Source organism: Protobothrops mucrosquamatus, unplaced genomic scaffold, assembly GCF_001527695.2.
Source record: "Protobothrops mucrosquamatus isolate PMUCROS unplaced genomic scaffold, P.Mucros_1.0 scaffold1023, whole genome shotgun sequence".
Classification (NCBI taxonomy): domain Eukaryota; kingdom Metazoa; phylum Chordata; class Lepidosauria; order Squamata; family Viperidae; genus Protobothrops; species Protobothrops mucrosquamatus.
The window spans coordinates 63,267-90,918 of record NW_015387258.1 but is presented as its reverse complement, the minus strand read 5'-3'; the positions used below and the strand labels follow the sequence as shown (position 1 = coordinate 90,918).

General features: G+C 43.1%; 1 protein-coding gene across 1 annotated transcript in view; it reads left to right on the top strand.

Annotated features, from left to right (window-relative positions):
* The first annotated feature begins 17,689 nt into the window (after positions 1-17,689).
* Positions 17,690-27,652, top strand: part of LOC107290993 (probable E3 ubiquitin-protein ligase HERC3) — a 44,523-nt gene continuing 34,560 nt past the window's right edge. The window contains exons 1-3 of the mRNA XM_015819943.1: positions 17,690-17,942; positions 26,211-26,370; positions 27,345-27,421. Of these exons, the coding sequence (XP_015675429.1) occupies positions 17,717-17,942; positions 26,211-26,370; positions 27,345-27,421 (463 nt within the window). The 5' untranslated portion in view covers positions 17,690-17,716. The remainder of the gene's footprint in view (positions 17,943-26,210; positions 26,371-27,344; positions 27,422-27,652) is intronic.

Genomic DNA, 27,652 nt, shown 5'->3' with positions numbered 1-27,652 from the left:
TTCTACCCTCCTTCAGTCATTATATTACAGCTTCATTTGCTTACCTCAAAATCACTTTACTGTCAGTGCACTGATAATGTTACTTAGTTTGGATAATGAAATGTCTGCAAGGAAACAAGCTCAAAGAACACCAAGGACCCTTCAAATATTCTTCTTTATTGGTACTTTATTATCCATTGACAGAAACTGACCACTGGACCGGTAGCTGCATTACTTCAATTTTTGTGAGGCTACTTTAAGGGATCACAGGTCATGTCACTCAAAAGAAATAAAGAGCTACAAACTTCAAGAACAGCTGGGGAAGGGAGCAATCATTGTCCTCCATCATCTGCTCCCCCCAATAACTCTCCATAAAATCATAAGAGTTGTTTCTCTTGGCACTCTGCTGTATACCTTCTGATTTTCAAATAGATGGGAAAGAAATGGAGGTAGTGAAATTTTTATCTTCCTGAGCTCTAAGATCACCACATATGAGGACTGCAGCCAAGAAATTAAAAGACGCTTGCTCCTGGGGAGGAAAGCTATGGCAAATCTAGACAGCATACTAAAAAGCAGAGACATCACCCTGCCAACAAAAGTACGTACAGTCAAGGCCATGGTTTTCCCAGTTGCAATGTATGGTTGTGAAAGTTGGACCATAAGAAAGGCTGAGCGCAAAAGAATTGGGGCCTTTGAACTCTGGTGCTGGAGAAGACTCCTGCGAGTCCCCTGGACTGCAAGGCGATCAAACCGGTCAGTCCTAGAAGAGATCAACCCTGACTGCTCTTTAGAAGGCCAGATCCTGAAGTTGAAACTCAAGTACTTTGGCCCCCTAATGAGAAGGGAAGGACTCACTGGAGAAGAGCCTAATGCTGGGAAAGATGGAGGGCAAGAGAAGAAGGGGACGACAGAGAATGAGGTGGCTGGATGGAGTCACTGAAGCAGGAGGCGTGAGCTTAAATGGACTCCAGAAGATGGTAGAGGACAGGAAGGCCTGGAGGAACGTTGTCCATGGGGTCGCGATGGGTCCGACACAACTTCGCAACTAACAACAAAGTTTTACGCACCACCAGATGTGTTGCTGTAACAGCTGCCAGTGATAACTTCCTTGCCTTGGTGCACTGCTAGGAACCCTGGAACTCTGACAGTCCTTTGGAATGTTTATGCCTGAGCATCACCTGGAGCCTTTGTGATGCTTTTGTCTTCTCCTAGTTAGAATAATCTCAGATTGGTTTGATGCTGAATGCTAGAATAGCTTCCCAGTGCTCACTTTGCTGCTCCCAAATAATAATAATAATAATAATAATAATAATAATAATAATAATAATAATAATAATAATAATAACAACAACAATAATAATAATAATATACTCCAAATGCATTTCCTGAGTTGCAATCAGCATCGCCCTCATCTGTTTACATGGTTCTCAATGCTGCACAGAGCAATGTGTGGCAGCAGCCCCCAAAAGTTAATACAATCCATGCTTGTATAAACAGAGGTATAGAATCAAAGTCATGTGAATTATTAGTATCGCTTTATAAATCCTCAGTNAATAATAATAATAATATACTCCAAATGCATTTCCTGAGTTGCAATCAGCATCGCCCTCATCTGTTTACATGGTTCTCAATGCTGCACAGAGCAATGTGTGGCAGCAGCCCCCAAAAGTTAATACAATCCATGCTTGTATAAACAGAGGTATAGAATCAAAGTCATGTGAATTATTAGTATCGCTTTATAAATCCTCAGTAAGGCCACATCTGGAATACTGCATCCAGTTTTGGTCACCACATTACAAACAAGATGTCGAGACTTTGGAAAAAGTGCAAAGAAGAGCAACTAAGATAATTAAAGGCCTGGAGACTAAAACATATGAAGAACGGTTGCAGGAATTGGGTTTGGCCAGTCTAGAGAAAAGAAGGACTAGGGAGGACATGATAGCAGTATTCCAGTATTTGAGGGGTTGCCACAAAGAAGAGGGGGTCAATTTATTTTCCAAAGCACCAAAAGGCAAAAGAAGCAACTATGGAAAGTTTGACATGTCTGCTCTATAGCAAGAAACAAAATACAGGTAGTCCTTGACTTAGGATCTGAACTGAGCTCAAAATTTCTGTTGCTGAGGAGACTTTTGTTAAGGGAATTTTGCCCCATTTTGTGACCTTTCCTGGCACAGTTGTTAAGTGAATCACTGCAGTTGTTAAGTTAGTAACACGGTTGTTAAGTGGATCTGGCTTCACCCTTAACTTACTTTGTTCCATTAACTATGTTTGTTCGGAGGTCACAAAAGGTGATCACATGACCCCGGGACTCTGCAACCGTCATAAATAGGAGTCAGTTGCCAAGCACCTGAATTTTGATCACATGACCCTTGGGATGCTGCAATGGTCCTGTGAAAAACTGTCATAAGTTACTTTTTTAAGTGCCATTGTAACATCAAACAGTCACTAAAAGAATTGTTGTAAGTCGAGAACTTCCTGTAATGGCAGTTGTTATACTTCGGGATGCTAATGCATGCAAATATTCTGGGTAATTCCAGTACGTAATTCCATCTGTTTTTATTTATAGGAGACAACCCAACGTTTTGAGCACTATCCCGGATCATTAAAGATAAAGTCTCTTTGGCTTCAGTTTTCCTTCCTATATTCTCCTACCATAGATGATTTCTACAGGCTATGCTCTTCAATGCCCTCTGATGGAATAAGGTGAGTCGTCTACTCTTCTAGGATCTAGACCATGGGTAGGCAACCTTGGCTCTTTTATGACTCGTGGACTTCAACTCCCAGAATTCCTGAGCCGGCTAAGCTGGCTCAGGAATTCTGGGAATTGAAGTCCACGAGTCATAAAAGAGCCAAGGTTGACTACCCCTGATCTAGACCAGTGATGGCGAACCTTTTAGAGACCGAGTGCCCAAACTGCAACCCAAAACCCACTTATGCATCGTCGAGTGCCGGGTGGGCGTGGCTGCTGTGGTAACGGCAGACTGGGTGGGACTAAAAAGTTCAATCAATCAATTCCAACTTTGCAAGATCTTTTTTTTCCTGCGAGAAGTTGAAATTGATTGAACCTTTTTTTTTTTTTTTTGCACACCGCGGAGGCCTACAGCGAAAAGGTTTTATAAAACCCAGCTGAAGGCCTAGGACTAGGGCAAAGGCGCGCGTGCCCACAGAGAGGGCTCTGAGTGCCGCCTCTGGCACCCATGCCATAGGTTCCCCACCACTGATCTAGACCATTGTTTGAATTAATCAATGAAAATGAATAAGACCACACCTGGAATACTGCAACCAATTTTGGTTACCATGCTACAAAAAAGATCTTGAGACTTTGGAAAAAGTTCAGAGAAGAGCAACTAAAATGATCAAAGGCCTGGAGACTAAAACACATGAAGAATGGCTGCGGGACTTGGGTTTGGCTAGTCTAAAGAAAAGAAGAAATAGGGGTGACATGATAGCAGTATTCCAGTATTTGAGGGGCTGCCACAAAGAAGAGGGGGTCACGTTATTCCCCAAAGCACCAGAGGGAAGGAGAGAAACAATGGTTGGAAACTGATCAAAGAGAGAAGCAACCTGGAATTAAGGAGAAACTTCCTGACAGTGAGGACAGTGGAACAGCTTGCCTCCAGAAATCGTGGGCGCTCCATCACTGGAGGTTTTTAAGAAGAGACTGGACTTGTCTGAGATGGTATAGGTTCTCCTGCTTGAGCGGGGGGCTGGACTAGAAGACCTCCAAAGTCCCTTCCAGCTCTATTCTATTCTATTTGAATGTCAGGTTTGAACCTGCTGTCTGGGACTGAATGTAGACAAGTTTTATGCAGAGCCCTTCAAATCAGACATTTGCCCAAGGTAGCTTTAAAATCACTACCTTAAAATCACTCAAAACAGCAGGTGTTTTTTTTAAAAAAGTGATCATTTTAAAACCTTTTCCAATAACAAAATGTAAAAAGAACAGCAATAATATTAATTAACTTCCAATGCAATGTAATGAGTTAAAAATCCTAAGAGAATAAAACTTAGCTTTGTCCCCTGTCAACAATACAATGAAGAAGGTGGCATTATATCCAATGGCATCAATACACTATACAGGCAGTCCTCAACTTACGACCACAGTTGATCCCAGAATTTATGCCGCTAAGGGAGACATTTGTTAAGTGAGTTTTGCCCCATTTCACGACTTTTCTTGCCACATTTGTTAAGCAAATCACCCCGATTCTCACATTAATATCACAGTTGTGAAGTGGCTTCTCCATTGACTTTGCTCGTCAGAAGGTGGCCAAAACGAATCCCGTGACCTTGGGACACTGCAACCGTCATAAATACGAGCCAATTGTCGAGCATCCGAATTTAGATCACCTGGGCATGGGGATTGCTGCACACTTTTTCATAAGTGTGAAAAAGGGTCGTGAGCCACTTTTTTTTAATGCCATTGTCACTCCAAACGGTCACTAAACGAGCGGTTGTAAGTCGAGGACTACCTGCGTTCAGATTATTATTATTTTTTTTTTGTCCTTAGTCCAGGGTTTCTCAACCTTGACCATTTTAAGGCATGTGGACTTCAACTCCCAGAATTCCACAGCCAGCCTTGCTGGCTGTGGAATTCTGGGAGTTGAAGTCCACATGCCTTAAAATGGTCAAGGTTGAGAAACACTGCTTAGTCGATCTGACTGAAGGGGGATGATCGCGTCCGAGCGTTCCTCGAGAGTCCCTGGCGCGCTTTTCCAGCCTCGCCCGCCACGCTACGTCGGAGAGCATAGGCCGCCTCCGCCTCCCCCGGCAGCCTCTGCGGGGTTAACGATCCCTTCTCCTTCGCCCTCCCCGAAACCGGGTCGTGGCCCCGCCTCTCCGCTACGTCAGCATCTGGCGAGGTCCCGATTGGCCCAGGAGGAAAGTCTACCCATTGGGTCACTCTGGTCGACTGTCTGGCTGACTGGCGCTCGCGGGGAGGAGGAGCGGGGGGGGGGGGCGGAGGAAAACTTCCTTCTTTGGGGTGACGCTCCCTGTCGGAGTCTGCGGTCGCAGGCGGATCTCGGGGCTGCGGCGGCTGGGGAGCCCCAGCTGGAGCCGGTGAGCCTCCCGACCAGGTGGTTTTCCATCTTTCCACCGCTCTGGTGCTTGGGCGCCGACGGGGAAGGGGGATCGACCCCTGTCTGGTCCAGCAATTGGGGTGGTCGCCGTCGGGACGGGCGTCCTTAGGACTGAGCTGACCCTAGAAGAGGATCTAGGGGCTAGGATCCCCCCTCTTAATTTGGACTCCACCTGCATGCATGCATGCATGCATGCATGCATGCGTGTCTCCTGAGTCAGGCCTCGCTGGGTGCCCTTTTCCCCATCGCCTCCCCCAACTTTCCGCATGGGGCGGATGGGAAGGAGAAAAAAAAAGCAGATCCCGTTCATTCCATGAGCGAAGAGGAAAAAGAAACGGTGGATTTATCCGGTTCTTTTTTTTGAAACCTAGCTATCCCCAGGTACCAGGGGTCCTGCCCATCCTGGGCAAGATTGCCATTTATTTTGGGGGGTACAGTCATGGGGTTCTGTGATAAACCGAGGTCTCTCTGGAGCACGGTGTCTGTGGAGAGTCTCAATCATGTTGAAGTCCACAAGTCATAAAAGGGCCAAGTTTGAAGACCCCTGGTCTAAGGAAAGCAGGACTGGCCTAAGGGGTATTTTAAATTTGGTTTTTAAATAACTTTTTTTAAAAAAAAAAAGGAAGAAAAGGCCCATATTAATATTTCTTTTTAATTACATTTTAAATTTTTATATTGTATTGATTGTCTTGTTTTTAAACTGGCTGTAAGCCGCCCTGAGTCCACTAGGAGAAGGGCGGGGTATAAATGTAATAAATAAATAAAATAAAATAAATAAATGCAAGTCAAGATGGTCTCAAAAGTGCTTTTTTCCAAAGGACTTTGTTTTTCCTTGAAGACGTTTCGCTTCTCATCCAAGGAGCTTCTTCAGTTCCCGAGAACTGAAGCTGAAGAAGCTTCTTGGATGAGAAGCGAAACGTCTTCAAGGAAAAACAAAGTCCAATTGCCTTTTGAAAAAAACACCTTTGGGATAGATAAGACAGGCTGCTCTCTTTTAAGTTATGTCTGTATGATCTCCATTTAAACACATATAAACATTGTGCTTATTAGGGGACGCCAAATCTTTGGGTTTGAATAGGGAATCCCCATTTCTGTTCTTTGCTATGGGATGGGGAGAATGGATCCCAACCAATATAGATTTTTTTTTTAAATCTAAAATTTCTGGGAGACTTGATGGCCAAATGGCTCCTCCCTGTTTTGTAATTCGAAGATTTCTGCACACAATCCAATGCAGGATGTCCATTCCCTTTGGCGGTCCTTGTGCAGGAACATCTCATTCTGAGGGATCCCCACAGAGGAACTTGTAGAATATATTTTGGAAAAGCAATTGCTATGTTTAAACAGTTTATTTACTCCTTAAATACATTGCAGATATTAGTTGACTTTCAAAGACCTGGGATAATGAGGCAGCATTGTGTGAGTAGAGTGGGTGTTGCATTGATCTCAGGAATTCTTCTATGGCCTCCAGACGTGCCAGGTAGCTTGGCATGTGCCACATGGTCTAAGGCAGGGGTCTTCAAACTCGGCCCTTTTATGACTTATGGACTTCAACTCCCAGGATTCCTCAGCCAGCGTGCCTGGTTGAGGAATTCTGGGAGTTGAAGTCCACAAGTCATAAAAGGGCCAAGTTTGAAGACCCCTGGTCTAAGGAAAGCAGAACCCATAGGGGGCAACATAAATCCTGAAGAGCTATGCAACAGAATTGGACTCTGTCCTGTTTCTGGGTTTCTTTTCTAGGGTTTACACCTAGCAGAACTGGTAGTGCTGGAGAAGCTGTTGAAAGTTATTCCCCTGCCCCCCCCCATCTCTTCTTTTTCCCAGTCATCCAGATTGACTGGTAGAATCTGGGAGGTTCTTTTTTTGTCTGCTTCCCAGCAGCCAGTTTCCAGGAGTTGCTGATGACCTCATCGCTGTGATGCATACTTTTGAGTGTGCAGATCATCTCTTAGAATCTAAGAGCAAAGCTAGGGCGGGCAGTATGGTATTGCGTCCAGCTTCTTTCAAGAATGGGAGGGAACAGACAGCAGAAAGTTTAAATCCACCACAGAGTTTTCTGTGAAAACAAAAAAGAGCAGTGAGGTGGGTGCAAATGCATACGCATATACACACACACACACACAGACGTGTGTCTTTCATGAATTGGAGCTTGCTTTTGTGTGTTTGAGTATAGCAGTGATGGCGAACCTTTTAGAGATCGAGTGCCCAAAAACCAGCCCTGCCCCCTGCCCACCCCCACTTCGCTGTTGCCCGCAGCCCGTCCCCGCTCTGTCCCCACCCCACCCGCCCACAGGGCTACCCACTGCCTCCACGGCCCACCGCAGATCGCCCAAACAGCCCAGCAGCGCCATGGCAGCCACGCCCCGCAGCATCATCTGCGCGACGGGACGCGAGTGCAGTGTCCCCGCTGTCTGGCTGCCATGTTCTTGGCTGCGCTGCTCGGGTGATTCTCCGCGGGGGCTGATGGTGAGGAGGAGCCATGGGGGAGGCGGGGCTGGGGCAATGGCATGCGTGCCCACAGAGAGGGCTCTGAGTGCCACCTCTGGCACGCGTGCCATAGGTTCGCCACCACTGGAGTATAGTATACATTTTAGCATATTGGTATTGGTGGTATATACAGACCTGACCACTGATTTTTCTCTTGATATGTCAGTGAATGGGAGGCAGCCAATGAGTTAGCAGCAGAATGCAGTACAACGAAGAACCCCTTTAGCTTTATGCTATGCAAACCTTATTGCTTTTAGTGCACTCCTCTCCCACACTTTTTATTGCCATGACAGTAAGGTTTGCCTGGATGGAATATTATTCTTGGAGTGTTTCCTGGTGAAGAGCTTCTAATTTTATCAGTTGTACAGCTGTTCCTTTTTCTTCCTTTTGCAAGGGATTTTCTGGTGATAAGAAGAAAAAAAAAAAAGAGTTGGAACAATTGGCCGAAAAATATGTTCCACTGGAAGATAATATAATTTGGAGTTTTTGTATAATTCCACCAAGTGTGGCGATTGCATTATAAAAATATTACCTGAAAATAACCCCTGGCTGGTAAATGTGCATGCTCCATAAAGGTAGCTGATCTGTCCATGTTCCAAATGTGTGGACTTTAATCCCCACAATTCACAATCCATGCTTTCAAGGGTGTGCAATGTGCATGTCGGTCCCAAAAGGTGGCCATAAATCACAATGCTTAGATTGTGTAATCCTCAATTGTCCCATGCAAATGAAAATAAGAGATTAGAAGTCTTTCTCTGTCTGTCTGCCAATCGGTCATTTTGCCTGAATCTGAGAAGGAAGTGTGCTAGAGATACATATCTTGCAATAACCTGTGATGAAACCTCACTTACCAACTATAGACCCATAACTGTACATGACTGTGTGCAAATAGTCTTTTTCCTTGATGGTATCAGCATAGTAGGTACATGACAGGATGGGGGGGTAGGCTGATGGGAAGACCCATCTTTTCACTTTTTTTTTTCATTTATAGATGATGTGTGGATTTCCATTGTAGTTTGTTCAAACGAGGCTTAATGTGTTTATTAATCACACACATACATACTGTTTATTTATTTATTATATTTATCTGTTTGATCCTCTGCCTTTTGTACAGGGTATGTGTTTCTCATCCTGGCTTGTCCAGTAAAGTGTATTTCCAATTGATTGTAATTTCTGCTTTAGAGAAAACAATACTGTCAGTCTTTGCTTGTATCCCGGTTGTAAAAAAAAACAAACCCCATACTATTAAATGATTGTCATGAGAGCCATTTTGATGTAATGGTTAAGGCACCAGGCTAGAAACCAAGTGATCATGATGAGTTCTACTTCTGCCTTAGGCACGGAGCTAAATGGGTGACTTTGAGCCAGTCATTTTCTCTCAGCCCTAGGCAGGAAGCAAGGGCAAACCATTTCCAAGAAACCTTGCCAAGAAAACTGCAGGGATCACCCCAGGAAATTGCCTGGAGTCAAAACCGATTCAAAGGCACGTGCGCGTGCACAAACACACACACACACACACACACACACAAGATTATTAGCAGCTTTGTATGATTGAGTCAAAGATAGTTGAGCTGCATTTTATACATTTGAAAAGGTTCCTATAAGACAGTGGTTCTCAACCTTTTTAATGCCGCGACCCCCAACCGGTCGTAAGTCGAGGACTAAACCGGTCGTAAGTCGAGGACTAAACCGGTCGTACGTCGAGGACTAAACCGGTCGTAAGTCGAGGACTACCAACCGGTCGTAAGTCGAGGACTTTCCCTGCCCGGGAGCACCGCGCATGCGTGGTTCCGCCCCCTGCGCCGGCCGAGGCGTAGCGGCAGAGACGGAGCAGTCTGACCACCAGCTGGCCCAGCTCAAGGGAGGTAAGGCACCCGCCGGAAAAGGGGAAAAAATGGCGGACAGCCTTGCTTGGTGACCCCCGTGAAATGGTTGATCGACCCCAAATGGGGTCCCGACCCATAGGTTGAGAACCGCTGCTATAAGAGTAGTAGGGGCCTTTTTAGTCATCTCTTTAAGATACAGACCTGTTCTGATTTTTTCCTCCCTAATAAATAAGAGCCTGGCACAGACTGGTTGTTTTGTGCAGTCAGAAGACTGCCAGCACAATTTTTCCAGCCTCTGTGTAGGAGCACAGAATTCTCAACCGGCTTCAGTTTGGAGTAAGCTATACTCAAAAGATCTCAATATGAGTCTTTAACACTGAACACACAATCCTATCTATACACAAGTGCCTTTCCTTCACTCTCTTACCATTTCTCTCTCCCCTGCCCTTCCCCCCATAGGAATGGTTTCACGTGAATTGAGCTATTAGTTAGGCTGCTAAACTACTGATCCCTAATTCTATCTAATTCTAATTTTAAGGGATGCTTTCTACTGAAAGATTACATTGTCATAAAATATGAGGATGTGCTGTGCTTTTCCTTGCGTAGCTTCTGGTGGAATGAGCAAGCAGTAAATTACCAACAATGTCTAGAGCAGGGGTAGGCAACCTTGGCTCTTTTATGACTCGTGGACTTCAACTCCCAGAATTCCTGAGCCAGCATGGCTCACCTTGGAAACCTCTCCCTTTCCCCTCAGCATGGCTGGCTCAGGAATTCTGGGTGTTGAAGTCCACGAGTCATAAAAGAGCCAAGGTTGCCTACCCCTGTTCTAGAGAATAATATTTGTTCTGGCATTAATGTCCAACCAACAACAATACTGAGACTTATCTCCTGTGATGGTTGCTTTGCCAACTGGCAAGAACCGTGTTAGAAATGTTTTCCCTTTACAGTTTTGCAAGACTTGACATTTGGTTAGAAAGAAGTGTTTGGATTCAGTTTGGAAGAGACCAGACACAGTCTTAATAGCACCTTTTCCACTTTAAAAAATGATTAAAAGGCATACGGTTTTGTGGAGCTGTAGCTCGCCTCCTCAAATGCAGAGATTGGCTAGAGTGGTATAGAAATCAATTTGGGATGAATCAGGAGGAAGGAAAGAGGTATTCTAGAATGTGAGGGAGAATGAATGTAGCCCTCATCTGAAGCTCATGAAAACAGCTACATCTGGAAAATACTTACTTGTAGACAAGTGCTTTGTTTGCTATCCTGCTTTCCAAGACCCACACTGAAGCTCATGAACACACCTACACCTCAAAAACACCTATTTATAGATAAGTGCTTTATTTGCTACCTGTTTTCCAAAACCTTAATTGAAACTCATGAAAACAGCTATATCTTGAAAATGGCGACTTGTAGACAAGTGCTCTATTTGTTATCCTGTTTTCCAAAACCTTCATTGAAACCTATGAAAACAGCTATATCCTGAAAGCGCCTACTTATAGATAAGTGCTTGAGACATTATCTTAGAATAAGCAGACAATACTATTTTCTGTAATAGAACAATTAAGCAATATAGCAGAGAATATTGATAATAGACATTTTCCAAAGATCAGGAATTTTATATACTAATCTGAAAATTATCTTAGAAATTGGGAGAAAATTGTTATAAGATGGTCCTCAAATACGTAAGTGATGGATGTACCCTATTTCATCTCTGTTACGTAAGTGACGGATGTACCATATTTCATCTCTGTTATGAAAAGGCTGTAAAAAGCTCCTCCAAAAGTAAAAGTTCTTTATTTTTATTTTAACTTTTAACCCTTTTTGACTTTGCATTTTAACCTACTTTTAACCCATTTTTAGCCTATTTTTAAACCTGTTTTAACCCCGTTTGACTTTTTATAAAAGTCAAAGACTTTTTATAAAAGTATATGTACTGGAGAAGCTACCATTGTTTTACTTACATTTTAACAACTCTACAAGCCAGGATTATCAAGAATGGGGGAAAGGAGAAAGAGACAGCGCGCACACTTGGCAGCCGAGAGTTCTTCCAAGCCATTGAAGCAGCAGAAAATGGAAGATTACACTGAAAGTAGACAGTCTGCTCCTGTAAGTAATGCATCTGCAGTCTCCTCACCAGATAGATCTAATTTGTGCGATTCATTGGAATGGGATTTACAAACCGAACTTGGAAGCAAACAGCATATAGAACTTCCTGCCTCTCACAGAAAATATCTCCCCTCCTTGGAACAGCTGCTTTCTTTGCTCAGGATGGGAATGTAGCAAATTCAAAAAGGGAGAATGCAATAGACTTCCCTTCCAGACAATGTTTTCTTACAGCTCAAACTGTAAAGTCAATCTATCAATTTTTATCAACTGTTATAAATAAGGTTGACTGCTTGGAAGAGTCTTTTGCAAAGTTTATGAAGAGTCACCCAAATATTGCAGAAGGATCCAGGAGGACACCTACTGATAGACATGGGGTTGCTAACTCAGAAATTGAAACTAGAGCAAACTCTTCTCTCCCCCACCAAAAAAAAAAATGGGAGAGGAAAGAATATCTACAAAGAAAACAACACTCAAATCAGATAGTCCAAGAGGTGACCAACATAACTTCCGTTTGCAGACTAACCAGGTTACCTTGCAAATTTATGACAACAGAATGAATAGAGGGCATTGCAGTGATAGAAAAGCTGTTAGACTGTCTCTCAGCCAGCTGCTCCGCTGTGATTACACTCTTAATAGATTTACTACACGCAGAGTGGTTGTCAGCCAGAAGGCAATGTATGCGAATTTTGCTATCTTTCAAGCAGCCCACAATTCCCTCTATGCTTTTTAAAATGAAGCCCTTCTTGAGTAGTTTTTCAATCTTTTCAGTAGTGTCTTCTGCTCAGAGAAAGGGTGCCCACTCCTGGATCAGCCTCTCCAAAAGGGAACTATTGCTTTAAATCCAAGCTGCAACAGACCTCATACTGATAAGCTTGAAGCAAGCACAGCTGAATCGACCTTGAGAAACATAGGAGTGATCTACAAACAGCGTTACCCACAGCTACAGAATCTGCTGAGAACGTGCCAGAAGAAATGCCGATTGACTTATTCGTTGCATTGCCAGAACTTGAGCAAGCTAACATTATTCAGAGACTGGATAATCTAAAAGAGGCACTGACAACCCAATTCACAACAAAGCCTCTATATAAATTGGCTTCACCAAATGCTCAAATCTGTGACAATATAGTTACCTAACAATCTACTATTTCTTCAATAGCAAAAAAAAGTATTGTCACGCAGGCTGACAGTGGGATAACCGCACTGACTTACTCAGACCCTGATAAACAGCAGAAAGACAAACTGTCCCATCGTACAGTGCCCTTTAAGCGTGCAGACTCTAAGGATACAACCCATCTACCACCTTCACTAGAGTCAGAAGTGCCTTTAACATCTCCTTATAAGATGACCTCCAACTGTATCCCCCCAAAATTGACATAAATTTACATGAGTGATAGTTGGGGATTTTGCTAAGGTAATTGCTAAAGGTGAAGACTCTCTGATCCAGTTATCAGACGGCGACCAGAGGCAGAGATAGAGGCATGCCTCAGTGCCCCACACAAACGGTGGGGTTACCCTTGCTGTTGTGGATGATGCCCCCATAGTCTTGCAGAACTTGCCTAATTCCTGATTAAACACATCTAATAACCAACAATATTTAGTTTTCGGTGACAACATCACCCATCATAATTATCTCCCAACAAGTGCCCCTACTGAGAACACGGACTGACTATATGAAGGCCAGACTGTTCTGATATTATTTTGTTTCTTTGTTCTATTCCCCATTTCCTCTGATTTCACTAGTTTATTCCCATATATAAAACTATCTGATTGTACACTTGTTTCTTCTGATGTAAGCCGTATTCATTATGATTTAAGGTAGATACTTCTGGACTTTCGACACAAAGTTTAAAAACCTCAACCCTTGAAATTTACATAAAGCTTCCTGGATGAAGAAATTGGAATAGAAAAGAACTTCCCAATAGACAATATTTAGGTCATGTCAGGATTTTTAGTTGACTAGCCTATCATGTTTACTTTTATCTGGGACTTCTAGAAGATTATACACTAGTGATGTTTAACATTATCTCCTTTTCCACGTCATAATGACAGGATCAAATTAGACCTGAACCAGAACGTTTCTGATAGGTGATATTTTCTGAATCTACTTGAGGTTCTTCTCGTCTCATAGATTTATCCTGCTTAGAAGCCCATGGACCTTTAAATTACTAAACATCCTTATTTCCAGTTGAAGCAAGAGAATTTCAAAAATTCTAGGGTTGAAAAAACAGAGTTTGCAGGGAATCGGAGGCAACATGCTTTATATATCAGCTGTTAGGAAGCGACAATGAAAAAGGTTGGCATTTTCCTGGTTATATATGTACGTTTCTAGAATGCATTTGTTTGGCCACTCTATGAATACCGAATACTAGATCAGTTTAACCAATCGCAACCTGATTTAACAGGTCGCTTTTTATGGATTCTCTTTCCTTGCCATTAATTTGCATTTCTCTTCTTCTTTGTCAGTTATGTGCATAACCTTACAAAAGATTATCATATGTGCATAACCTTACAAAAAAGCAACCTTGGCATAAAGCCATATGTGCATTAATAGATAAATTGCATGCCTTAGCCATAAAGGTATGTTATATCCAGCCTTGTTAACAGAAGGACACCATGAATTAGGCTACTAAACTATTAATTGTACTTTTGGATCCTGCTTGGTTAAGTTATTTTTGTACTAGTCTTGAACCGTAATAAATTTATCTATCTAGATAAGTGCTTTATTTGCTACTTGTTTCCCAAAACTCTTAATTGAAACTCATGAAAACAGCTACAGCTGAAAAATACTACTTGTAAACAAGTGTTACGTTTCCTATCTGGTGTTTTCCCAAGTGCTTCTTCCTAGTTGAATTTGACACGTACTTTGTTTTGGCCTGTAGGTTTTAATTTTCTGAAGAGAGAAGGGGAGGAGTACTCTAGCAATATGTGTTGTGTGTTGTTGCAGCAACTTATATAATTTATTCTTTCCAGCATGAGGCAATTAAGCATAACTTGAAGATAAACAGATAGCAGCAGATCTGTTTTCCTTGAGGGTAGACATAAAAGGGCAGAAAAATTCCACTCTTCTCTGTTATAGTTAATATAGTTCATAGTTCAGCACATTTGGTTATTGCTGCTGATAATGTGGGAAGCAAATAAGAGTAATTTGTAGTTAGCCAGTAATGATCAGCAGGGCAGAAGCTGCCCTTTCCAGAAGTGACAACTTGAGATTTCAACACAACTGTTGCTGATGCTCTTTCTCAAGAATCAGAACAAGAAATAAAATCTCTGCTTTTCGTTGGGGTCCCACAATGGGGGAGTGGTCTGGCAAAGAGATTTCTGGAGAAAGAGCTTAATACAAAATAACAAGGTAACCCAAGGGTGCTGTAAAAATGTCCTTTCAAAGGCATTTCATGGAAGAGTGCAGACTTGTGTGGTCTCTGAAAAGAGACTCATTGGAAACGTGTGGTGTGTTATTCAATCTGGGTAAGATCCACATGTATTTATTTGGTGTATGAATGTTTGTTTCATTTCATGTATGTTGGTCATCTAAAGCAGGGCTTTTCAACCTTTTCACCCATTGTACCACTTTTAGGATATGGCAATATCCGAGTACCACCAGTCGCCTAGCAAGGTGTCAAAAACATGATAACCCCCCCAAAAAGGAAAAAAGTTATAAAGTATAGGTAGTCCTCGACTTACAACAGTTCGCTTAGTGACTGTTTGAAGTTACAATGGTACTGAAAAAAGTGCCCCCCAAGGCACAGCCGAGCAAGACACCTGCCTGCCCACCTGGCGGCGCTCTTCCTCCTGTCCGAGGTTTTCATTGTTGTGAGCATTTCTGTTGAGGATTGGCAGCGGGGGTGGGGTGGGGGGTGTTTGGGTTTTATTCCCCCCGTCTGCTGGGTGGTTGCAGCAGGTTTTGGTCACTTCACATGACCCTGGGACACTGTGACCATCATAAATATGAATCAGTTGCCAAGCATCTGAATGTAAATCACAAGACTCTGGAGATGTTGCAACATTCCAGCTGATTGGCGCTTCTTCTGGGCTCAGCAGAAGCGCCAGGATCAGCGCTGAGCTCCAGCTGGAGCCTGGTGCTTCCACTGAGCCCTGACAGCCCTGCAGCTTCAGCCATCTCTCGCTCAGGCTTGTGCGGTGCTGCCACAGGTTCAGCTCATTCCCCTCCCCCGCTACCACTTTTTTAGGATGGTCGCGTACCACCTGCCAGGTGCCAATGTACCACAGGTGGTACCCGTACCACTGGTTGGAAAGCCCTGATCTAAAGAAGGGGTAGGGAACATGGCACCCTGCGAATCGCAACACTCAACATCATGTACTAATTGTCAATATTCATATATTCCCTGCCTTTTGCATTCACTCTGGATTCTTTTTATGATATCCCCTTATTCCATCCTGCAGGTATATATAAATTAAAGTTATATTTAATTTTATTCGTCATTCTTCAACTTATAATCATTCCCGAACAGGAAATAACTATTAGTATTATATAATGAAAAACAGCATGTTTGGCATTTGCACCACTTTTAATTATTGAAAGAGATTGAACAGCAACTAGCAGTAACAGGAAAATGTGATTTTTACCTGTTAGACATAATATGATTGCTGTATCTGGGCTGGAAAAATCTGGACAACCACTATGACAACAAACAGTTATTTATACCAGAGGTCACCAATCTTTCTCAGTTGGCGGACCGGAGGGAAAGGGAGGGGGAAGCATTTTATACGCACGTGCGCATGCAAGCACATGTGTGACGCAAACGGTGTGGGGCTAGTGCTTACGTGATACTCACTAGCCCTGCCCCGTTCTTGCACAGCGCCTCATTTTCATGCCCTGCGGTGCAGCATCTGCCCATTTTCATGCCCTATGGTGTGCCGGTGTCCCGTTTTTGTGCCCCGAGGTGCGGTGTCAGCACGTTTTCGTGCCACGTGGCGCGGTGTCCTGTTTTTTCACTCTGCGGCCACCGCGCTAGCACGAGTGGGTGTGTGTGCGCGCACTGGCCGGCCAGCCTGTCCCGCGGCCCGGTGGCCAGCAGGCCAAGGCCCACAGGTTGGGGATCCCTGATTTATACAATGTCACCGCCATCTAGTGGCTTCCTAGGATTTTGCAACTCAGGTGTTAACCCTAAAATAAGTGCCACTCCACCTTAGAAGAAGAGTGGGCAGGGAGAAGCAGTTTGAGCTGTTGGAAGAGGTAGGATATAGTAATAGGGGTGACATAAGAAAAGGGGAGGAAGGTCCAAAAGAAAAGTGGGGCGAAATAGTTCGAGTGGCACGTGGCAGCAGTGGACTTCGGTGAGCCAAATATCTGTCATTGCAGAAAATGTTTGGCTGCATTATTGAGCATTGGTACCAAATGGAGAAGTGCTTCAGAGGCTGCAGGAAGATTTTTCTGGAGTCACATTGGTTCACAAGCTGTCCACTCATGGTGTAGTTGCTGAAAAGTTGCCCTTGGATTGTTGAAATCTGAGTCAAAATCCCATGCTGGCAGGAAATGGTTGAAAACCAATTCTGGAGGTCACCAGGCTTGAGAAATCTATGCACAAAGCATCACTCCACATATCAAAATGCTTATATTAATCAATTAACAGGCCAGCTTCTTTTATTAGGAAAAGACCTGCAGTCTTAAGTTTTTGGATATCTGTTTCATGAAAATGAGGCTACCAAACAGAATTGTGATTTTTGCCCTTGAATGTTATTTACTGATATGCAGATTACCCGTGACGTACGACCACAATTGAGCCCAAAGTTTCTGTCGCTAAGTGAGACAGCTGTTAAATGAATTTTGCCCCATTTTATGACTTTTCTTGCCACAATTGTGAGATGGAACACTGCAGTTGTTAAGTCAGTAACACGGTTGTCAAGTGAATCTGGTTTCTCTATTGTCGTAAGGTCACAAAAGGTGATCACATGATCCTGGAACACTGCAATCTTGTGTCCGTTGCCAAGCATCTGAATTTTGATCACATGACCACGGGGATGCTGCAGTGGTCGTAAGTGTGAAAAACGGTCACAAGTCATTTTTTCAGTGCAATTTTCACTTTGAATGGTCACCAAATGAACTGTTTTGTAAGTCAACAACTACCTGTAAAATATTTTTTTAAAAGAAACCTGATACCGCTTTCTGTTGCTCTTTGTTTGATCTGCAGATGATCCCTATTATTTTCTTTTTTGAGAGAGAGAGATTTCTTCTCTTTTCACCTGCAGGAAAATTTCAAGATCCATGCCTTGCTGAAAGCAGAGAAGATGTTATGCTGGGGATATTGGTCTTTCGGATTTCCTGGCTCAGATAGTACTCTACAGGCAGTCATCCCTGAACCTCGGACCACTGAATTCATTCATGAGAGGAGTGTCAAAGAAGTGGCTTGTGGGAAAAACCACTCTGTGTTCTTGCTGGAAGATGGGGAAGTGTACACCTGTGGTGTGAACACCAAAGGGCAACTTGGTCACGAGCGAGAAGGCGGCAAGCCAGGTAGGTTTCTTCTGAGTACTTGACCCTAAATTCTTTCGTTTTCATGATTTGTCTCTGTTGGCATCTGTTGTTCCCAATAGTTTTGAATTATCATTCTTATATTTATGCTTTTTCTGTGACTCTGTTGTTAATCAGGGGTTCCAAATGTTTTTGTGCTGATGGGCATATCTGAACTTTTGAAAGCAAGTTAAAGGACATTTTCACAAAAGGGCTGCTGCGTCACACGATCCAAATGGTGGAAACATTCGGGGGAGGGGCGAGGTTATAAATATTATCAATACTATGTTTAATAGTGGATTAGTTAAATTATTTAAGGGTGTGGCAGGTATGAGGAAAGTTAAGAAGCAGAGGCTTTTTAACGGTGAACTAAAAATTGCTCCTGTGAGTCCCCTGGATTGCAAGGTGATCAAACCGGTCAGTCCTAAAGGAGATCAACCCCGACTGCTCTTTAGAAGGCCAGATCCTGAAGTTGAAACTCAAGTACTTTGGCCACCTAATGAGAAGGAAGAACTCACTGGAGAAGAGCCTAATGCTGGGAAAGACTGAGGGCAAGAGAAGAAGGGCACGACAGAGAATGAGGTGGCTGGATGGAGTCACTGAAGCAGTAGGCGTGAGCTTAAATGGACTCCAGAAGATGGTACAGGACAGGAAGGCCTGGAGGAACGTTGTCCATGGGGTCGCGATGGGTCGGACATGACTTCGCAACTAACAACAACAAGAATTGCTCTACAGGTACTCCTTGACTTACGCCCACAATTGAGTCCACAATTTATGTTGCTAAGCAAGACATTTGTTAAGTGGGTTTTGCCCCATTGTACGACCCATTGTGCCCCATTGTTCTTACCACAGTTGCTAAGTGAATCATTGCAGCTGTTAAGTTAGTAACACGGTTGTTAAGTGAATCTGGCTTCCCTGTTGACTTTGCTTGTCAGAAGATCACAAAAAGGGATCCCATGGCCGCGTGACACTGCAACCGTCATAAATATGAGCCAGTTGCCAAGCGTCTGAATTTTGATCACCTGACCATGGGGATGCTGCAGTGGTCATAAATATGAAAAATGATTATAAGTCACTTTTTCCAGTGCTGTTATAACTTTGAACAGTCACTAAATGAACTGTTGTAAGTTGAGGACTACTGTACTTCACACTGGTTATTTTCTTCTCATCTAGATTTTGACTTAAGATGCTTTTTCTGTCTGACCTCAAAATAACCTCTGCCAGGAACCATGAAGCGTCATGTCAAGAGTGTGTCTTGTTCAAATTATATCCTTTTCCTTACATTTCCAGCATCAAGAGCAGGGGTCTTCAAACTTGGCCCTTTTATGACTTGTGGACTTCAACTCCCAGAATTCCTCAGCCAGGCACGCTGGCTGAGGAATTCTGGGAATTGAAGTCCACAAGTCATAAAAGGGCCAGGTTTGAAGACCCCTGATCAAGAGCAACCCTGGTTCATTTTGTCCATGATGTTGATAGAGAACTAAAAAAATGCTAGTCCCTCGCCTGTTCAGATTTTGGCACTTTTGCAAACAGTGTCTTTCACAACAATCACTAAAGCAGCTTTCTTTCTCCTGTGGTCTGATGGATAGAAAGTCTCAGGTGATATAGATGTTGTGGACTCTACTTCAGATTCTAAGAGACAGGGATGAGGAAATCTCTTCATGACCACAGACTGCTTTTTGCTTTTTAAAATGTTGTTAAGGTCTCGGGGATGTGATAGAGGCATGGTGGTATCCTATTCCCGCCTTAGGCATCAAAGCTGGCTGGGTGACTTTGGGCTGGTCACTCTCTGACCTACTCACCTCACAAGGTGGTTGTGGGGAAAAGAGAAGGAGGAAGAAGTATAACAGAATAACAGAGTGGGAAGGGATCTTGGAGGTCTTCTAGTTCAGGGGGTCTCCAATGTTGGCAACTTTACAACTTGTGGACGTCAACTCCTAGAATTTCTCAGCCAGCTATGGGAGTTGAAGTCTACAAATCAGAAAGTCGCCAAGATTGGAGACCCCTGTTCTAATGCAACCTGCTGCTCAAGCCAGACTTGATCTTACAAGGAGAATAGGCACATAATAAGATTTCAGTTCTTCACTTGGAAATAGGAAACCAGACAAATAGCCCTGATCAGCAAGGGGGATATTTATACGAATTTACACACACACAAGCGCAAACCAGTTGGAATAAAAGAATCATCATGAAACTAAGCCAGGGGAGATATAAACACATACAGATAGAGTTTCTTATGTATATACAAGAAACCTAGCATAAGCAACAGTAATATTACTTAGACTTATATACCGCTTCATAGTGCTTTACAGGCCTCTCTAAGCGATTTACAGAGTCAGCACATTGCCCTCAACAGTCTGAGTCCTCATTTTACCGACCTCGTAAGGATGGAAGGCTGAGTCAACCTTGAGCCGTTCAAAATCGAACTGCGCAAGGGAGCAGCGAGTTAGCCTGCAGTACTGCATTCTAACCACTGCGCCACCATGGAAGTTGATAAGGAATCAGCCTTGCTTCCCATTTCCCTTTTAAGGGTGACAGAGAAGGGAAGATATTCAGGATGATACAATACACACAGACACACACAATACTCCCACTCGTAATAAAAATGAAGATTATATGGTAGACAATAAATAACAAAATCTTCAACTTTCTTCTTGTATGTACTCAACTTACAAATCACACACAATACCTTCGCAGTTTCCAAACATTTGAATAACTGGACACATGGCAGGATCAAACCCTGTATCCAACCATTCACAGATAACAGAAAGGGATGCATAGTCCCAAAGCTGGAAGATGCACAATGTGGTCACAGCCGTGGAACCAAAGCAATTCGAAGCATTCCCTTTACTGTTGAGAGATTCAACTCTTAAAGGGATAGACTCACATAGTTCTTCCTCAAAGTTTCTCTCTTTAGCCCAGGGGTAGGCAACCTTGGCTCTTTTATGACTTGTAGACTTCAACTCCCAGAATTCCTGGGCTAGCATGGCTGGCTCCGGAATTCTGGGAGTTGAAGTCCACGAGTCATAAAAGAGCCAAGGTTGCCTACCCCTGCGTTAGCCCACACAGATGTTCACTTGACATGGTATACACAGAAGCGGTGAATGCGCCAACACTGGAAGTTTTTAAGAAGAAACTGGACAGCCATTTGTCCGAAATGATATAGGGTTTCCTGCCTGAGCAGGAAGTTGGACTAGATGACCTCCGAGGTCCCTTCCAACTTTATCATTATTATTATTATTATTATTATTATACCATATTGTCCCTTCCCTTCTTGTATGTGAATAGGGGATATGCAGCCCCCCCTTATATTTTACAGGCAATCAATTTAAATCAGTGGTTATTACATTATGTATTTACATAGTAAATATTTACTGTGTTTATGAACTGTGAATAACAATTGGTAGCTTCTCATTTTTTTCTTTTGATCCTGCCTTTTTAAGGACAAGTTTTAAAGTTTTAAATCAAAATCTTTAAACTAGCTTTTATTAATACATATGCACCTACAGTAAATGTGATAAGTGAACACATTTCTTCAGGATCGGAAAATGTCCATGATTGGCCTCAGACAGAGCATTACCTTTACATAGACTTTTGCCCATGAAATACACACATGTGCGCGCGCGCACCCACACACCCACAAACACACATACAGTCATTTGGTTCTTTCCCTTTTAGGTAACTTCAGTATGTTTCATCATTTTTGTCTTAAATTTTTTTACTGGGCTGATTTCAAATACTTTAAATATTTGCTTTATCAATGTAATTGGATATTTTCCCTGTTAAGCCTAAGTTGCTTTAAGGTACCCCATGGAATTAAGGATATTGCCAGTCAGCATTCCAAACAGTGATGATTGAACAAATAAGAAAAAAAACCCTAAGTGTTCATATACTGTATGTATTACTGTAGGTAGAGAAGTGAAAAAGTTTGTAACTAGACATATTGGGCAAAATTTGGTCTATCTTTTGAACTGGCGCCAGTGGCAACAAGCAAGTTTTAAAAATAAATTTCTCATTCTCACATGGATTTTCCTTCTCAATGTATTTGCTTGCAGAATCCAACAGTCCAGTTTAGTAGTGTTATCCCCTAGAGATTATTCCCACCAAAACTGAGGTTTTTCGTAAAATAATTACACTTTGCCATCTGCGGAGTAGATTTTGGAAACGTGCCTGTAACATGTTGTACTTTTCCAACATGAATACAGTCTAGTTTCTAGCTCGATTAAGAACTGCAAAATATACAGTATGTACCAACTTGAGGACAGTTTGGTCAAACTTCCATGATTATGTTTATTTATTTCACTAAATTCATGTGCCTTTCCAACCAAATTTTTTTAAAGGTTGGTCCCCTGTAGAAGAATTTGAAACAAAAACCACATATGAATTCTAAAATTCATGACATTACTAAGAGGGAGCATTTTATTTCTCCCTTTTAAGCAAAAAAATAAATCCAAAACACAGTGTCCTCCACCTTCAAGAAAGTTGTGGCCCAAAATTACATTAAAGTAATTAAAATTGACTGTCTTTGCCACATTGTGGAAATGAAAGAATTATATTCTTTTGTTCTTCTTTGCTCATTTGTCAACACCAAAACACTTTTGGACCTGGAATTTTATTTTATTTATTTAGAAAATGTATATGGTTGCCCATCTGAAACAAACAAAAAAAATTGAGTGATTGACAATAGTGGATAAAGTCAAGATATAACAAAATGAACAATATAATTAAAAACAAAGCGAGCAAATACCAGAACCAAGGTATCTCGCAAACAACTCACAGTCCCAAACTTGCATGTATTGGGCAGTACTAGCTACCTAGCCATCGTACCTTTCATAACATTTCATATGTCCAGAAGGATTGAGGTTATCTGGATCTTGTGAAGGAGGCTCTTCCACAGAGTGACAAGTGGCATGTTTTCTTGGGCCCTGCATGATGGCACTGTTTCACTGAGGGACTCTGGAGCAGGCCCACCTAGTCTGATATCTTGGGAAACAACTGGAGTCAAGTGGCCCCATAAGTAACTGACCCTGTGCACAACTTTAAGGATGATAACCAGAATCTTGAATTGTAGCCAGCTATCTACTAGAACAGAGGTCCCCAACCTTTCTCGGCTGGCAGACTGGAGGGGAAGGGAGCGGGAAGCTTTTTACGTGCGCGCACACACAAACAGGGCTGCGAGCACGCACGATGCAAACGGGGCAGTGCTAGCGCCCATGTGACACTCTAGCACCTCCCTATTTTTGTCGCATGGACGCTAGCACCGCCCCATTTTCGCTGCGCGGTGCCTCGTTTTCATAGCACCAGCGCTAGTGCGAGTGGGGGTGAGGCGCACTGGTCAGCCTGTTTCCATGGCCTGATAGCCAGTAGGCCACAGCCCGGTAGTGGACCATGGCCCACAAGTTGGGGACTCCTGTACTAGAAGACAGCATAGCTTATCCAGCAGCAGCGTCATAGTGTTAGCAATAGCAATAGTATTTAGACATATATACCACCCCATAGTGCTCTGCAGCTCTCTCTAAGCCAGTGGTTCTCAACCTGTGGGTCGGGACCCTATTTGGGGTCGATTGACCATTTCATGGGGGTCGCCAAGCAAGGCTGTCCGCCATTTTTTTTCCCCGCCATTTTTTCCCCTTTTCCGGCGGGTGCCTTACCTTCCTTGGGCTGGGCCAGCTGGTGGTCGGCCTGCTCCGTCTCTGCCGCTTGCCAGCTACGCCTCGGCCGGCGCAGGGGGCGGAACCACACATGCGCGGTGCTCCCGGGCAGGGAAAGTCCTCGACTTACGACCGGTTGGGTAGTCCTTGACTTACGACCGGTTTAATCCTTGACTTACGACCGGTTTAGTCCTCAACGTACGACCGGTTTAGTCCTCAACTTACGACTGGTTGGGGTCGCGGCATTAAAAAGGTTGAGAACCACTGCTCTAAGCAGTTTACAGAGTTAGCATATTGCTCCCAACAATCTGGGTCCTCATTTTACCGACCTTGGAAGGATGGGAGACTGAGTCAACCTTGAGTTGAACTCCTGGCTGTGGGCAGAGTTAGCCTGCAACACTGCATTCTAACCATTGTGTTACCATTGTCATATGGACAAACCTTAGTGCCCCCAATACTGGATGCACCATTGCACTCTGGGCTGTTTGAAATTTTCAGACGCTTTTCACGAGCGGTCCCGTGTAGAGTGATTGCAGTAATCCAAACAGGATTGATTAAAAATGGGAGTGAACAAGAGCAGAACCTCCTAACCCAGGCCAACTGAGGCATAAAATGGATTTGTGCAAAAGCCCCGCCAGCTATGACTACCACCTGCTCCTCAAATTATGAGTCCAGGAGGGCTTCCGGATTGCATACCAGTTCTGTCTGGGGAAGTGCTGCCCCATCTAAAGTTATACATGTCATAGCTCCAAAACCAAGGGGCTCAAAAACGCAGACGCTTAGTGTTGAGTTGCAATCAGTTTATCCTTGTTTGTGCCCTCACCACTTCTAGGCGTTGGGTAAGTGCCTTGAAGCCATCACTTGTACAGTCTGAGATGGCCCAACTAAGGGAATTCTGCATATCTTTTCTACTTCCTCTGGAACTCAAGTAGCATTAAAAGGAACAAGCTGCACCGTCGAAAATTACATTCCATCTGGAAGGTTGCTAGTCCATCTGCTTTGAAATTCTGTACAGCCTCTTAAAGGAAGCTCGGAGAAGCTGTTCCCCTGAATTGCTATTTTCCGTCTAGTGAGCTCTTGATAGCAATGCTAGGGTGTTAACCGGAGATCATCTCAGAGATGTTTTTCACTGCTTCATAGCATCCTCCTAGAACAGGGGTTCTCAACCTTGGCAACTTTAAAACTTGTGGACTTCAACTCCCAGAATTCCTCAGCCAGCAAAGCTGGCTGAGGAATTCTGGGAGTTGAAGTCCACAAGTCTTAAAGTTGCCAAGGTTGAGAACCCCTGTCCTAGAAAGCCTTGGAAAAGTGAAAAGTGTGTGCCTTAGTATACTTTGCATGCTAAATGTCCTTGTCTCCTGTTAACACTTGAGCGATTTGTCAGGATCAGTGCACTTAATACTGGTAAAGCATCACTGCCCATTTTATTCCAGTATAATGGAGAAACAAGGCCGTCTCCTTGCCGTCTAGAGCAAAAGATTCTCGTGGAGGGTAGCTGCAGTTTAACATTATGGGAAACTGGCAACAGTACAGTTTTTGTAACAGAACCAATTACTTCCCCTGGCCTTCACTGCATACCTGAGATGGATTAGACAATAGTGGGGATGGAGGAAAAAGACGGCTAATATCTGTCTCATTTTGTTAGATAGCATAAAGGGACGTTTCAGACATGCAAATTGGATATTTTTAGATGCAAAGTAGTGTTAACTTATGATAAGCTGCAGGAGGAACCAAATCTTTGAAGGACCATCTTTTGCCAGTCACATCTACCTGACCCACTAGAGTGGGGAGGCAGGGATTGTTTTGGGTCCTCAGGAGGTCCATCTAGCAGGTCAAAGGAGAAGGGCCTTCTCTGTGGTGGCTCCCTCCCTGTGAAATATCATCCCCTTGGAGATAAGATTGGCCCTTACTTTGACAGTCTATTGCAAGGCCTTGAAGATCTACTTTTGCCAATGGGGCTGGGGATCCCAGAGTGGGATGGAGCCCATAGATGATTCATTTGACTTTGTTGCCAGAGTGGTGGGGGCTTATTGACTTTTTTATTGTTTTTGTATTGGGCTTTTATCCTTGTTAGCTGCCCGGAGTCACTGACAGTGAGTTGTGCGGCCACATAAATTTTGTCAAATAAATAAATCTTTTGTTTAGCAAATAGAAATCTTCCAACCACTTTTATTTTCCAGTCCTCTTGCTTGATGGGAGAATTCTGAAAACTCAATTTTTTTCAGCCATTTTTTACAACTTCAGATGACCTACGAAGATACTACCTCTATGCATTTAGGTTTTGAGTCTCATGGTCAGCTCAGCTATGATAGCTTTAACAAATCTTGGGTTTTGAAATCTCCCTCTTCTTTCCCTTCCACTTGTTCTGTTTTGAATGTTTGCACTAGGTCTGGGGTAGGCAACCTTGGCTCTTTTATGACTCGTGGACTTCAACTCCCAGAATTCCTGAGCCAGCCATGCTGAGGGGAAAGGGAGAGGTTTCCAAGCTGAGCCGTGCTGGCTCAGGAATTCTGGGAGTTGAAGTCCACGAGTCATAAAAGAGCCAAGGTTGCCTACCCCTGACCTAGGTAAAACATTTTGGATTCTTAGAATGTTCAACCTTTCTCTTGTTTTTCCTCAGAACAAATTGATGCTCTAGCTGATCAGCACATTGTCCATGTGGCCTGCGGTGAGTCTCATAATGTGGCTCTTAGCGACCAAGGCCAGCTTTATTCCTGGGGCGCAGGAAGTGATGGTCAGTTGGGCCTTACAACAACGGAAGATGCTGTAACAATTCCAAGGTAAATATGAGAGATTATGCTTGTGGGACTTTTCCTATTCTTATGGAAGATTGCAGATACATTCAAGTGATTTCAAGGAAATCTGTTTTTCCATAAAAAAGGTGGAAGACAGTGGAAGATTGCAGATATGTTAGCAGAGGGATAGACTCAAGATCACGTGAAATATTAATGCCACTCTATAATATCTTAGTAAGGCCACACTTGGAATACTGCATCCAGTTTGGTCGCCACGATGTAAAAAAGATGTTCAGACTCTAGAAAGAGTGCAGAGAAGAGCAACGATCAGGGGACTGGAGGCTAAAACATATAAGGAATGGTAGCTGGAATTGGGTATGTTTAATTTAATGAAAAGAAGGAGTAGGGGTGACATGATAGCAGTGTTTCAATGTCTAAGACATTGTCATAAAGAAGAGGGAGTCAAGCTATTTTCCAAAGAACCTGAGGGCAGGACAAGAAGCAACGGATGAAAACTAATCAAGGAGAGAAGCAACCTAGAACTAAGGAGAAATTTCCTGACAGTTACGACAATTAATCAGTGGAATGGCATGCCTTCAGAAGTTGTGGGTGATCCATCACTGGAAGTTTTTAAGAAGAGATTGTACAGCCATTTGTCTTAAATAGTATAGGGTTTCCTGCCTGAGCGAGGGATTGGACTAGAGAACCTCCAAGGTCCCTTCCAACTCTGTTATTCTATTACATGCAAGTGATTTCGTGGACATCTGTTGATTCATTTTAATTTCCACTGTGATATTTGGGGCTTTCAGTACATGATCACATTTAATAAAAGGTACTCCTTTTTTTCTTGTTTTCTTTTAAAATCCAAACCGATAATGTTTTAGGACTCTGATAATATTGTCTAAACTAGTCTCACTGTCACAGCCTCTTTAATAGAGAGGATAATAATGAAGGCTAGATAAATTATATTACAAAGTCTACAACTTTGTTAAAGTGTGTAATTTGTTTTGTTTTCTTAGGCTAATAAAAAAGCTGAATCAAGAGATGATCCTACAGGTCTCCTGCGGCAACTGGCACTGTCTAGCTCTAGCAGCTGGTATGACCATTTTAACATTTAATCATTCAACTTTTCTTACTAGGGTTGTAACATTATTAAATTAAAGAAGTTTGTACTCCATGATAATCTCAGTTCTGGGAAAAGTTTCAAAAAGAGGATAATCCTCACTTCTTTTTCAGAAGATACGGTTTCTAAAAATAATAATTCTCTGTAATATCTGAAATGTACTACTTTCAACCATAGGACTTCTCAAACGTACCCCTATTCGGC